The sequence below is a fragment of the Pistacia vera genome, unplaced genomic scaffold (genome assembly GCF_008641045.1).
Source record: "Pistacia vera cultivar Batoury unplaced genomic scaffold, PisVer_v2 Contig586, whole genome shotgun sequence".
In the NCBI taxonomy this organism is placed as follows: Eukaryota; Viridiplantae; Streptophyta; class Magnoliopsida; order Sapindales; family Anacardiaceae; genus Pistacia; species Pistacia vera.
In genome coordinates this window covers 149,794-163,827 of record NW_022196430.1, presented here as the reverse complement: position 1 = coordinate 163,827, position 14,034 = coordinate 149,794, and the positions used below count along the sequence as shown (strand labels likewise).

Below are 14,034 nucleotides of genomic sequence, written 5' to 3'. Positions count from 1 at the left end.
GTACATGTAAAGACACAACGAATACAATACTTCTTCTTCCATGTTCTTTTCTTCTATCTAAATACCATTTTGACAAAAACCTCACTTAAAATTGAAAATGAGGGTTAAAAATCAATCCCTTACTTCCTCCTTGACGAAAGTGAATGAAATAAGTTTTATTATGAGTATTGCTGGCTTATGATCGTTTATGACTTCTCGACTTTGAAAGAGTAATAACCTTGGGCCATAAAGCCCATATTGGTATCAACTAGAACTGTAACCTTACAGTCTCTAAAGGCCCATATGTATTAATGATATGTTTTAATGAAAGGCCTAAGTTCTTTTATGAGGATAGCAAACTTTTCAAAGCCCAATTTCTATTAATCCAAGCTCAAATTACTCCATTATAATGACAATTACAAGAGAGTTTCCAGTACCTACCTCCACGACTACGATATCATGGTACATTGTGATGGTATTATATCAATTTTCAAAAAGGAAAAGAAGAAAGTCAAGGCCACATTATAAAGTACAACTTTGAAATTGTTGTTTTAAAATATAATTATTTTACTGATTTTGAATGTAATTTGCTAATCTTTTATGGGTCCATAAATTTTGCCCAAATAAAACTAAGGTGCTTTTATTTTGACAAAACAACATAAAAGGATTCAAATTAATCCACAACTTTTTTATTAGAAAAAAAGTAATAACACTTTTTTTTTTTCTTATATAAAGAAAAAATTAGTACAACGGTCGAAAATAAGTCTCTTAGACGTTACAGAATCGAGCTCTAAATTCCGATCTCCATATGATCCACCTTCATTTCTGCAACTTCACTCGCTTAATCTCTTCCTCGTCACTCTCAAAATCACTGAAAAACTCTTACCCAATTCATTGTTGTCTCAATTTCTTTGTCCATCACCTTCACTTCACAATTTTACGACCTTTAACTTCTGTTTTAATTTACTTTTTTCAGGATTTTCAACCAAAATGGAGCCAGAAAACATTGACTGGAGCAACATCGAATCTGTATTCGAAGAAGACTCCGCCTACGAGAACATCAATGCACCCAAATGGGTCGACCTCTCGGCTCCACCCGAACCTGTCGACGACGATATCTGGTTCTGCAAAACTCGTGCGTTTCCGTTTTTAAATGACCCTTTATTTGGTAGCTAAGAAAATCAAACTAGAATTCTAATTTCTTAATCTTCCGATTTTAGTTATTATGAGATTTGTTTTCTTTTTTTGGTTGCAGATTGCAAACACCCTAAGATATTTGAAGATTTTCTTAAACCAACTCGTAATTTCAAGGTTGCAATAAAGCAAACCTCCTTTTCTATTTATTTATGTTTGATCTCAATTAATTTAAACTTCAATTATTTTTGTGTTCTTAATCTGTTAAAAAATGGTTCTAATTCTGTCTTTATATTTGAAAAAATAAATTATTTTCATTTTCATTTTATTGATTGATTTTTTATTTTTCAGGTGAAGTTTCTCCGGTCTAGGACTATCTCTGAAATTCTTCCTTTCAGGGAACGCAGGTAATATATAAACCCTAAATAATGAATGTAAACGATCCAATGATTATAAATAAGTAGCCATTTCAATCATGGTAATATAATGATTTTTTTTTTTCTCTTTTGTTTTACTTAATTTTGTATTAGAAATATGAAGCAAAAAGAGAAAGAAATTAATGTTTCATCAGCTGAAACTCCCAGTATGGAAACGAAAGCTACTAAGTCTTCATACAAATCTAATGAAGACAATGAGAATCTGAACCCGAACTTGACTACCCCACCTTTAAATTACAAGGAAAACAAGGAGGAGAAGAAACAAAGAGAGGATTCACATGGCAATCCATCGCAACAAGAGAGGAAACCACCGGGGCTAAAGAGTACTTTTTCGGCGCGTAATTTGGTTGCAGGACGAGAGGTTTTGAGCCAGATAACTGAATTCTGTGCTGAGTTGAAGAAACTGGCAAGAAATGGGTTGAAAAAAGGATCATCAGAGAAAGTTTCTGGTGGTGTTTTGGGTGAGATGAAGACGGAGAAAGTTAAAAAAAAAGAGAGAAGGCCTTTGCTTGTGGTTGAAGAAAGGCAATCTTGAAACACAAAAGAAACAGAATTGCAGGGAACTCATTGGAGGGTGTTTTGCCCTCAGGTTTACAATATAATTAGGGTTTGGGGATAGGCCATCCATACCCATTCTCCATTGCGGATAAATATATATGTAATATATTGAGATTCATAGATCAAATTTGGCACATAGGAATGTCGTTTTATGTAAATATGATCGTTGGGAGCATGTTGTTTTGAAGGTAGTTACATGTTGACACGGTTGTGCCTCTGCCAATTGGCATCGAAGGCATTCCAATTGATTAAAATGAGATGGGAATCTTTTCTCACATTTTAATATTGAGATCTTCATGTAAATCAACTCAACTTCGACTCCATTTGCAGTTGCCAGCTAGCTGCACCCATTTGCAATCCACAATCATATTTTATACCAAAACAGTCTTTCTCATTTAGAATTATGGTATGGTATGGTATGGTATCATAATTTGATCTAAACAATTTCACAACTTTAATTATTTTGTTTGACTTACTGACCCTAAGATCAAGGAAAATGAATCCCATCTCAAATTTACTAATAAGTGTCAGTTGGAATATAATTATTTCCATTAAGAAAAATACACCGTGCACGATGGGTTGCCAAACAAAACTGTCAACTTTCACAACACCATCAAGATTCCAACACTTAAAACCAACTGATCAAATTTACAAAACTACCCTCAACATAACGACAACACATTGTCTGGTAGACAGGGCAATTGCAGTACAGTTTTATGGCTGACGTTCAAACTTCCTAGCGAGAGTCTTCGCGGCTCTCTCTCTCATGTTAGGCCATAACTCTTAACAAATCACTTCTTCTTCTTCTCCAATTATTATCATAATTAACAATTATTTAACCAATTAATTTAAATATAATTGGAGATTACCTGGTAAACCGTCTCTCTCCTCCTCTAAAGTCATGTTTCGATGTTGGAAGCGCTTTAGTTTCAGATTATTCACTCACAGATCTGGCGAGAGGTTAGTCAACTTTTACTGCTGACCAAATCTCCCTCACGTTCACTTTCCTTCCATTTTCGACGTTAATTTTACGAAACTGTGGTATTTTTTTAGAGCTTAATTTATAATTTGTTTGTTATTTTATTTTGTAGAGATTGAGAGTTCAGAGAAGAAGAGTAATGTTTTCAATTCAGAAATTGAAATGTTCGTGGTCTTTAGTAGCTGCAGTTGCTTCAATTTTGGCACTGGTTTCAGTGGTTCATTTGTTCTTGTTTCCTCTGGTGCCCTCGTTGGATTACTTGAGTGCGCGTCAAGTTCAGAACTCCTGTGTTCCGGTTAACGGCTCCTTTCAAGGTGAGACCAGCCGTGTTTCCGCTCCACCGCCTATTGATTTGGAGCGCGAGTTTCCGGCTGACTTGCACAATGCGGTGGTTTATCGTAATGCGCCCTGGAAAGCTGATATTGGACGCTGGCTTTCGGGATGTGACGCGATCACGAAGGAAGCTAAGATCGTTGAGGTACTGATAATATTAACTTGTTTGTACTTTGTACCTTTATTCATACTTTTATTTGTATTATTATAGTAACAGTGTGGCTTTGTTTAGTTGCTGTTGAGTTGGGGTTAAGTTTTCTACCATGTGTATTTTGGTGTTAATCTTTTCATTACAGATTTGTCCCTTGGCTCTCGGACAAGTAATTTCCTTTTTGTAATATCTTTTGGGCTGCTAGTAAAATTGATAGGTTGAGGCTGCATTGCTTCGGTTACATCCTGGTGATTTACTTTTTGCCGTTCCTGATTAATCTGTCATTTTGCAGATGATAGGTGGCAAGAACTGCAAAAATGATTGTAGTGGCCAAGGTGTTTGTAATCGTGAATTGGGACAATGTCGATGTTTTCATGGATTTAGTGGTTAGTACCTTATTTGTTTTTTAATTTTTAATTATTATTATTATTATTATTAATAATTTTTTGCGGGGGTGGGGATTATTTATAGATGAATGGAGAACTTTCCTGATAGCTTCATCATCAGACATCAGTGGTATTAGTTATTCGATAAATAGATTTGAGTAGAGAGGAGCAATTGGAATAAGGTTCCATGTCCATCTCATCATCTTTGTTACTTAATAAGGCAATTGAATTCCTTTGTATCATGAAGAAACTAGTTTACAATATAATAAATGATATTGGTGGACTAAAATTTTGTTCACCAACTGATTTTGTGTGACCTCGAAATATATTGCATTTTGAAGGTTGACTTTAAAACATTTATGATTTTTTTTAAGTGCATCATTCTTATTTCGTACACTTATTTCATACTTAAATAATTCTTCTGTCTCAATTTCTACATTTTAGTGACCAAGTAAAAACCTTGAGGATATAGAATCATCTATGTAGTTTTTCTATGTGATGGGGAGTTAAAATGCAGTGAGAATGCCAATTAGAAAAATGATAGAACTTAGTGACAAATTTTTGGCCAATATAGATGTGAGAAGATGGTTGAAGTTTCATTTAGAATTTGGCTGCCAATTTCACTGAAACTATTTCATATGAATATAGAGAATGAAAATATATGAGCTAGCCAAAGAAAATAGATTATTCACAATATATGCTCTTCTAGTTGTAGTTATCAGTTAAATGATGTCTGCTGATGGAGCAGGAGAAGGATGCTCTGAGAGACTGCAGTTGGACTGCAATTACCCTAAAACACCAGAACAACCATATGGGAGATGGGTTGTTTCAATTTGCCCCACTTATTGTGACACAACTAGAGCAATGTGCTTCTGTGGAGAAGGAACAAAATATCCGAATCGTCCTGTTGCTGAGGCATGTGGCTTTCAAGTGAAGTAAGTTCATGCAGATTCCTCACTTAGGTTACTTCTAGATTTTCATTGTCTTCTTTATCCCAAAACATTATGTGTTAAAAGTATCTTTCAGCTTACCTTCTGAACCTGGTGCTCCCAAGTTGACTGATTGGACAAAAGCTGACCTGGACAACATTTACACGACAAATGTTAGCAAGCCAGGTTGGTGTAATGTGGACCCAAAGGAAGCATATGCAACGAATGTGCTGTTTAAAGAAGAATGTGACTGCAAATATGATGGTCTCTGGGGGCGGTTCTGTGAAGTGCCTGTGCTATGCACTTGTGTTAATCAATGCTCTGGGCATGGACATTGTCGTGGTGGATTTTGTCAGGTAACTTTTTTATTCTTTTTCTTTTTATGTTTATGAATGGTGGCATCCCACATCAGTTAGAATGAAAACAAATTGTCCACCACCTTATATTTATTGGCAAAAGTAGATAATTAGCACAAAGGCACTTAAAGTGTTTATCAATGTTGTGAATAATACAAACAATCATGGATACAAATTTCCTTAATGCCTCCCATTCCGTTCTTATCATGTAAGAATGCATAGCTGATACTAGGATGAAAAAGAGGTGATTAATCTTAACCTACCACTGCATGAAAAGTCTTAAAACAGTGGACTTTAAAGGTTATGTGTTAAACTTTTCAAGGAGTAATGATCAGAAACAAGAAAAAATTAACTCAATTTTAGTATATATCTTCAGTGTGACAACGGCTGGTATGGAACAGATTGCAGTATTCCATCTGTTACATCATCTGTAAGAGAATGGCCTCAGTGGCTTCTGCCAGCTCAGATTGATATTCCCAGCAGTGCAAATCTCACGAGGAATCTTGTCAATCTTAATGCTACAGTGAAGAAGAAAAGACCCCTTATTTATGTTTATGATTTGCCCCCAGAGTTCAACAGCCTACTCCTTGAGGTTAGAATGTGCACAATAATATTGTTAGTAATCTTCCTCCAAGACATGATGAGCTATATTTTACATGCCGAAGGCAAACTTATTGATTTATTGTGTATTGTAGGGGAGACATTTTAAGTTAGAGTGTGTAAACAGAATCTATGATGGACATAATGCAACAATATGGACAGAAGAGCTGTATGGTGCCCAGGTATTCCTTGAATAGATTGCCATTTTGTCAACTTATGACACAAAATTGCTCATTGGTTGTTATGCTGCTCATTTGCAGATGGCATTCTATGAAAATATTTTAGCTAGTCCACATCGAACACTAAATGGTGAAGAAGCTGACTATTTCTTTGTCCCGGTTCTTGATTCGTGTATCATTACTCGTGCTGATGATGCCCCCCACTTGGGTATGCAGGTTGGACTTTTAAAACTGTTATAAGTGTATTCTATAAACATATAGTTATTTATTACACATATTTGACCTATGAAAGGTGATGAATGGTGAAACCTTTTTGTGTGGTTGGTTGTATATCATAATGTGTGCATAAATCTTGCATTAAATATAAATGGTATTTGATGGTCTTGTGGAACTCACATATTTCATCTTAATAGTTGTAATATAGACAAATTCCTCTTTCCAGGTTTTTTTGAGAGTGTGTTATCATATTTAGAGATTATTCTCTACAAGATGTCTTTTCCTCCAACCTGGCACCCCGCACCCTACTGGCACCTTGGTGTACAAACTATTTATATAGCTTGCCTTAGAAGGCTCCATTGTTAGGTGTTAAATAGTTCTTGAATTCAATTAATACAATGACATTTGGAATAAGTTTGATGTAAGCAATATAAACTTAGGAAACCCTAGGTCCTGTTACTAGGCCTAACATAATTATGTAGGTATATGCAACCTAATAGCGGGAATGTTATTTTTATATTATATAGGTATGTGAATGTTGGGTGCCTATACAAGAGGCTATATTTTTGTTTTCTTATACATTATTCAATGATTTCAGCAACACCGGGGCTTGAGGAGCTCTCTCACTCTGGAATTTTATAAGAAGGCATATGATCACATTGTTGAGCATTATCCTTATTGGAACCATTCTTCAGGACGAGACCATATTTGGGTATGATGTATAAGGGTTCACTTATCGCAAGTGTGATGAAAATTTAGGAGAGAGAATGTTTATTGTCTTTTACTGATCTGTGTTCATCTACTAGTGAGTATGCTAATGATTTCACCTTTACATTTGAAGGCAGTTTTTTTCATGGGATGAAGGTGCTTGCTATGCCCCAAAGGAGATTTGGAGCAGTATGATGTTGGTTCACTGGGGTAATACAAATTCAAAGCATAATCACTCAACAACAGCCTATTGGGCTGACAACTGGGATAAAATTTCTTCCAGTAGAAGAGGCAACCACACATGTTTTGACCCTGAAAAGGATCTTGTGCTTCCTGCTTGGAAACGTCCTGATGTTACTGCCTTGAAGTCCAAACTTTGGGCAAAGTAAATGTCTTATTGGTTTAGTCTAATTATGCCCATTTTATATCCATATTTTTGCTTTGTGAAGAGTATAGAAAATTTAACATAAAAGCTAAATAGGAAACAACTTTATTTTCAGTCCTCATGAGAAGCGGAAGACACTGTTCTTCTTCAATGGAAATCTTGGACCTGCTTATGCAAATGGAAGACCAGAAGATACGTAAGTTAAAAAAAAAAAAAAAAAAAAGAAGCTGTTTTTAATATCTTGAAATGGGTCATTTCAAATAATTTGAGGGAAATGAACAGAATAAGCTACTTTTTTATTTCTCCATTTTCAATTTCTATGCCTAAAACAAGGTGTTCTCGGAAATAATTTTGTGGGCCTTACCAAAAAAATAGAAAAAATCTGTTATTTGGTCTTTCTCCTTCATGTTTAATAACATGGTCTTGAGTGATCTGCTGGAATTTCCAATTTCCTTGATAGTTAATGATACACATTTTATATGGCTGCAAGGATCTATAATCTTATTTACATGCTATATATGCAGGTATAGCATGGGTATTAGACAGAAATTGGCAGAAGAGTTTGGCTCAAGCCCTAACAAGGAAGGTAAGCTTGGAAGACAGCATGCTGAAGATGTAATTGTCACACCGCTTCGTTCTGATAATTATCATGGGGATTTAGCCACTTCTGTTTTTTGTGGGGTATTGCCTGGGGATGGGTGGAGTGGTCGTATGGAAGATAGTGTTTTGCAAGGGTGCATTCCTGTTGTCATTCAGGTAGTGAGACTCTGCATTTCATCTCTCTTTTCAGTGCAGTAATCCTGTGAACATCAAGCATATTATTTGGTTAAATCTTGGTAATCTGTAAGCTGCTGGACAACCTATGGCTTTAAGGAAGCAGCTTCCAACCAGTCAAGAAATCTTTCTAACAGTGACTTTGGACTTTATGGATTTCCAAGATTAGGCCTTTTGTTATTTGATGATCTGTGGAATCTTTTGAAGAACTATTAACATGAGACCTTTAGGCTTTGATACTATGTTTAAAACCATTAATAGTACAGTACAACAATATAAGGATAGATGATAAGTTATCTTTATATTTCTGCATCCGGCCTAGGATACTGAAACAACTTGGGTTTCCATTATTAGTTTCGAGATCTCAGGATTGTCGAAGGGGTTGTCCGCCTGGCTAGCTGTAATTATATTTTTCTTACTTTAGAAAATAGATTAGTGATGTAGATACAAAGTTTGTGTTCAACTCTTATATATAAAATGATGTGGCATTACTCTTTTATTGCGATGTCATTCATTTTCATTTATTGATTTGACTTACAATATTCACTTCCATTTATTTTGTGAGCATTACTTTGTATATGAACTTTACATGTCTAGCATTAAGATATGTTTCTGTATCTGGTATTTAATTGTAGATATTTTTTAAAGTTTTGATGGGTTATTACATAAGTAGAGGATACAATGCAAGTTTACATTTTTGATACCCTTGGCTTTGGTTTTTTACCTTTCCTTTCTCTTTTAGAATTGAATGATACTTAAATGGTAATTACGTACGTTCATGTTTATTCCATGTTATCTCCTCGTGTTTAGGATGGGATTTTCCTGCCTTATGAGAACGTGTTCAACTATGAAAGCTTTGCTGTTCGAATACGTGAAGATGAAATCCCAAATTTGATGAATATTCTTCGGGTAAAAATCTTTATGCATTTGTTAGTAAATAGGCATCCAGCAAGTCATATAACTGAATGTTGGAAGCATTAACTGGCTGGTGGCTTTACATCCTGTAGGGGTTCAATGAGACAGAAATACAATTTAAGTTAGCAAATGTACAGAAAATTTGGCAGAGGTTCTTGTATCGTGATTCAATTTTGCTTGAAGCTGAGAGACAAAAAGCTGCTACTCGTCATGTGGATGATTGGGCGGTTGAATTCTTGAAATTAAGGGAAGATGATGCTTTCACCACATTTGTACAGGTATTCTCCCTCCTATGACGAATACGGGGCATATTAATTTTACTCAAATTATAGTTATTGGCAATATACTAGTGACATTCTTGAAATGGAAAATTTGTTCTTCATATTTTGAAGTAATAACTTGATAACTCATAGATATGCAAGGTCCCTGAGGGCTGATGCTTATTTCTTGATGAAGCAAAAGCTTGCTCATGGTTATGAATTGATATCGAGTACAAAGAAGTTTGGATTGGTTCATTTTGATCACTTAAACCATTTATGTAAAAGAAAAATACAATTACTCATGAATATTCACTAGATATCTTGTTGGCCAGTGTACCTTTAATTATCTTTGACCCATATACAAGTTGCATATTCTGGGAGGGAAATAATTAACTTCATAGGTGGTTGATTTATAAGGTCAACATAACTGCTGCTTGATGGAGCATGAGTTGAAGGCATGATGATCAGTTCAAGGCTGTGGATTAGTCTTGAATTTTTTGTAAATTGTTAAGACTTAACTATTAAGGTTAGGCTTTTAACTTATAAGTTAAGCTTTTGGGTACAGTGTTTTCTTAGCATAAACACGATTCTATAACTTCCATTTAACAGTTTAGTGAATTCAAGATTTTCTTCTTGCTCTTTCTCTGGCACTCTCTTCTCTGGATTCCATGTATCACATAGGTGTTGGGTTGGGAATGTGCTAACTTGGTAATGACACTTAATTGACTGATGGAGATTGACGTGTGTATCTCAAGCTGACTGATCTATTATCCTTGCTTTAACAGATTCTTCACTATAAGTTACATAATGACCCTTGGAGGCGACAACTTCTTCATTTGAAGAAAGACTTCGGCGTACCACAAGAATGTTTGATAAAAGCAAACTGAAGAACTATACGGTTGTTGGAAATTGAATTGAAGAGATTGCCAACGGCTGAAAGACTCGGGAGGTGAGAATAAACTGAGAATTACTGATCTCTTTTTTCCTTTGGAGAATGAAACTTAAACAGTACTAGACAGCCTGGAAAAGGAGCAGCATGCCGTTAGTTATCATATAAAATATTTTTATCATAATTATTTTTTAAATTAATGAAAATGAAGATATATAATAATTCTTAATCCTAATTTCTAAGGTTTTATTTGTAATTTATAATTATAACTTATAAGTAATAAAAAATGTTTAAATTCTATTAATATTTCAATGTCTCGCTATTTTATTACATTTTGTTGTGATTATATATATATTTTTAATTAATACAAATACAAAATGTAATTAAAATATAACATATAAAATATTTTTATCATAATTATTAATAATAAATCAAAATTACCATAATTTATAAATATTAAAAATTTTACAAAGCACGTAGGTCAGCCCACAACACGGCGCAATATATAGCAGGTCGTGTTGGAGGCCTTCGCATTTGGTGGGTCGGCACGACATGATAAGACATAGATTTTTGCAAGTCTTGGCATGACCATTGTTTTAAAAATCGGACCAGAAGGCAACCCGCTCTGATGGCCGAGTCATGGTTCAACCGGTTGGACTAGTGACGTCATCACACATCATGATTCCATACTGTCGTCATAAGTCCTTATTCCATCCACAAACATACAATAGAAGTAAAACATAAACATTCAAGTACGGAATTCAAATACATAATCTGGAAATACATGCACGTACAATAAGTACTTAGCAACAAACATACCACAAAATCAGTTGATAGTTGCACATAAAATAACTCTAGTAAAAGAAATATTCAAGTAAAACATAAAGTATATTAATAAAAGTTAAGCTAACTACAGTACATAAACGAAATTAAGCTCATAAAAGAAGAAAAAATCTTTCCTTCGTTTATGAGCTTAATTTGAATTTCCTTTTTGTGATTTGCAAAATGCACTTCATGATTTTACTTCTATCAATTTCGTCCCGGTCTCACTGCTTCCAAAACCAAACTTCAAATGGGCATGCAAACTTCAAATGAAAGGATTATCTACATGATAATTTTGGTTAAAGCAATAATTATTCACTGGCAGATTCTCTTTCACATCCCATAACCGTAGTGTGCTGTCTGTAGATGCAGAAGCAAGTTCATTATTTGACAAGAATTTCACATACGAAACAACTTTCTTATGCCCAGTGAAAACATGGAGTGGTTGGCTAATGTTTCTCAAATCGTAGTAATGGATGTGATGGTCTGCTGAACCAACCTGCACAAAGAAAGAGGTCACTTTAAAAAGTCTTTCTGCTTTTAGCCAGCAAAAGAAAAACAAAATCAGGAGCAGGAGCAAGGTGAATTCAAATACATAATCGGGAAATACATGCAGATACACATAATCTGGAACATGCACATACTGACATACACATTGCTCCGGATAAAGTTTGCAACGAAATCATTATTGATTATTGAAGCTGGATCGAGGAATGGCATGTTTATTACCTGGATCGAGGAATGGAGCTGTCGTCAACGAATGAAGTTGTCGCCGTTGATTTCCAGTGAGGAACGGAGCTGTCGTTGTCGATTTCTGGCGAGGAAGGAAGATGTCGTCGTCGATTTCAGAGAGTTCAGTTGCGATTTGGGTGGGATTTCAAAAAGAAATTTTCGTAGAGAACAGAGAAGAAGGTGAGAAATTTTCACAGAGAACAGAGACGAAGCTGAGAAATTTTCGTAAGAAATTAAGAAAGAGAAGAAGATGAGAAACAGAGAAAGGGTTGCGATTGCGTATTAGGGATTTAAGGGTTTTTAAGATTTTGACCGATTTATCAGCGGACCGGCGGTTCACTGAATTAATCCGATTTTGAAATGGCTTAAAGCGGCTCATTGCGTTATGGCGATTTTGGTGTTGACTCGAACCGGACACGTGACCGATTCCCGATCTGGTCCGGTTTTTAAAACAGTGGGCATGACATGATATATAACCGATCGTGTTGTGGGCTTTCAGGTTTGGTGGGCTAGCATGGCACGACAAGACACGGATTTTTGAAGGCCTTGGCACAGCATGGCTTACGGCACGAAGAGTCTTGAAATTTTAGGTACAGCACGGTACAACCCACCGTTGACTCTACCCACCGTTGACTCTAGGTGAGACAGAAACGTAAAGCAAAAGAAATCAGGCTCCTGTTTCTTACTCCAAATCTCTCCCCACCAGATTTTTGTTATGATGGGATTATTATGTTATTAGGACTTAGGAGTACAATTTTGGTAATGCTTTTATTAGAAAAAAAATCCATAATCGTTATAGGAAAAAAAATGATGTTTTAGCAACGTACTTGTAATTGTAATTTTACAGGCACTTATGGTTTCTTTGTAATCAATGCTTCTGATTTGCTGGTTTGTCTCCTGTTGATTTCTTTCCTGAAAATTTATAGCATAATTTGGTAAATATTTCATTTATTGGAGCAGGCTTTATATTATTGATAATTTGATATAATATTTATTATGCATTTTTTGATAAATGAAAACATGAGTATTTCACTCATATTAATATCATAAACTCTCGTCAACAGGATGTATTGTAACATGATGCACAAAATAAATTCACAATGCGTTTATAACAATAATTTCTCTAAGGTATAATTACATAACAAAAAGTCCTTAAGTTTTTTGTGTTAAAATAAATTATTAGAAGGGCAATATATTAACTATTTATTAACCTATCATGATATACTAATGATAAAAAGATTTATATTATTTCTGAAATCTTACCGGAAATTTTGTTATTGGACTAAAGACAAAACCTATTCTCAAGTTATTCTACATTCAAATCCAATGAATGTATTTGGTATAGGTAAATTAATACACAGTGATCGCATTTCTCGGTTAAAATATATTTAAATTCAATGAATCTATTGCATATATGGTACTAAATTAGTACACGGTGACTGCATATTGTGTCCGAATTTTGAAAATTCCTAAAGCATTAAAAGTGATTGTCATTATCAAAAGTTATATTTAAATTCAATGAATCTATTCAAATCGCATACCTTAAAATAAAAATAATTAATCTTCAATAATTTAACAAAAAAGTGAATAACATCTATAAATTGCTCAATTTTAAAATGGCCAAACGACTTGTGCATACCCAAGATTTGTTGTAACGACAAAATGGTACCTAAAAGGTTTGAAAACGACAAACAGATACCTTCTGTCATGTGCGATTAGTGATATCTGTTTGTTAACAGTTAAAAGACTAAAATGCCTTTGAAAGTTTGATATTTTAGTTTTTTATAAATTTAAAAATTTCTAAAAAACCCCATAGGTTTGCTAATTTAACTAAACAACCCCATATATAAAAAGTTTATTAAATAACAAAAATACCCCCACCACCTGCAGTGCCAGATTCCAGCCACCACCGCCGGAATTTGGTCGAAAATTGCGTTACGACATAGACTTGTTGGATCTGTGTCGTAATGTGTCGATCTGGCCTTTTCTGGTCAGATCCGTGGCTGATCTGACCGGAAAATGCTAGATCTACGACCAGATCTGGCCGTCGACGTCGTAGATGGAGTTTTGAGGCCACGACGGCCAGATCTAACCGTAGATCTGACATTTTTCGGCTAGATCAGCCATGGATCTGGCTGGAAAAGGCCTGATCTGGCCGTCGAGGCCGCAAAACTCCATCTGTTGTCTCGATGACCAGATCGACACGTTACGACATAGATCCGACAGGTCCGTGTCGTAACGCAATTTTTCGGCCAGTTTCTGATGGTGGTGGCTGGAATCTGGCATTGCGGGTGGTGGGGGTGTTTTTGTTA

General features: G+C 35.1%; 2 protein-coding genes across 3 annotated transcripts; both read left to right on the top strand.

Annotated features, from left to right (window-relative positions):
* The first annotated feature begins 761 nt into the window (after positions 1-761).
* LOC116109650 lies at positions 762-2,436 on the top strand. The gene is made up of 4 exons (XM_031395878.1): positions 762-1,114; positions 1,235-1,290; positions 1,465-1,520; positions 1,644-2,436. The coding sequence occupies exons 1-4, from the start codon at positions 970-972 to the stop codon at positions 2,083-2,085; spliced, it is 699 nt and encodes a 232-aa protein (XP_031251738.1). The 5' UTR covers positions 762-969; the 3' UTR covers positions 2,086-2,436.
* A 441-nt stretch (positions 2,437-2,877) lies between these two features.
* LOC116109636 lies at positions 2,878-10,424 on the top strand. 2 transcript variants are annotated; one of them, XM_031395861.1, is made up of 15 exons: positions 2,880-3,068; positions 3,200-3,565; positions 3,864-3,957; positions 4,706-4,892; positions 4,984-5,242; positions 5,619-5,834; positions 5,938-6,024; positions 6,103-6,237; positions 6,836-6,949; positions 7,083-7,330; positions 7,446-7,526; positions 7,855-8,086; positions 8,915-9,013; positions 9,112-9,297; positions 10,065-10,422. In XM_031395861.1, exons 2-15 carry the CDS (start codon positions 3,227-3,229, stop codon positions 10,164-10,166), a joined length of 2,379 nt encoding a protein of 792 aa, XP_031251721.1. In that variant the 5' UTR covers positions 2,880-3,068; positions 3,200-3,226; the 3' UTR covers positions 10,167-10,422. The 2 variants fall into 2 exon arrangements, with proteins under 2 accessions (XP_031251720.1, XP_031251721.1); XM_031395860.1 differs by lacking the exon at positions 7,446-7,526 and having other exon boundaries at positions 2,878-3,068; positions 10,065-10,424.
* Positions 10,425-14,034: the final 3,610 nt, after the last annotated feature.

Coding starts and splice junctions, on each gene's coding strand:
- LOC116109650 (XM_031395878.1), top strand. CDS start 970: ATGGAGCCAGAAAACATTGACTGGAGCAACATCGAATCTGTATTCGAA. Junction 1,115..1,234: donor TATCTGGTTCTGCAAAACTC/GTGCGTTTCCGT, acceptor TTTTGGTTGCAG/ATTGCAAACACCCTAAGATA. Junction 1,291..1,464: donor AACCAACTCGTAATTTCAAG/GTTGCAATAAAG, acceptor TTTATTTTTCAG/GTGAAGTTTCTCCGGTCTAG.
- LOC116109636 (XM_031395861.1), top strand. CDS start 3,227: ATGTTTTCAATTCAGAAATTGAAATGTTCGTGGTCTTTAGTAGCTGCA. Junction 7,527..7,854: donor AATGGAAGACCAGAAGATAC/GTAAGTTAAAAA, acceptor CTATATATGCAG/GTATAGCATGGGTATTAGAC. Junction 8,087..8,914: donor GCATTCCTGTTGTCATTCAG/GTAGTGAGACTC, acceptor CCTCGTGTTTAG/GATGGGATTTTCCTGCCTTA.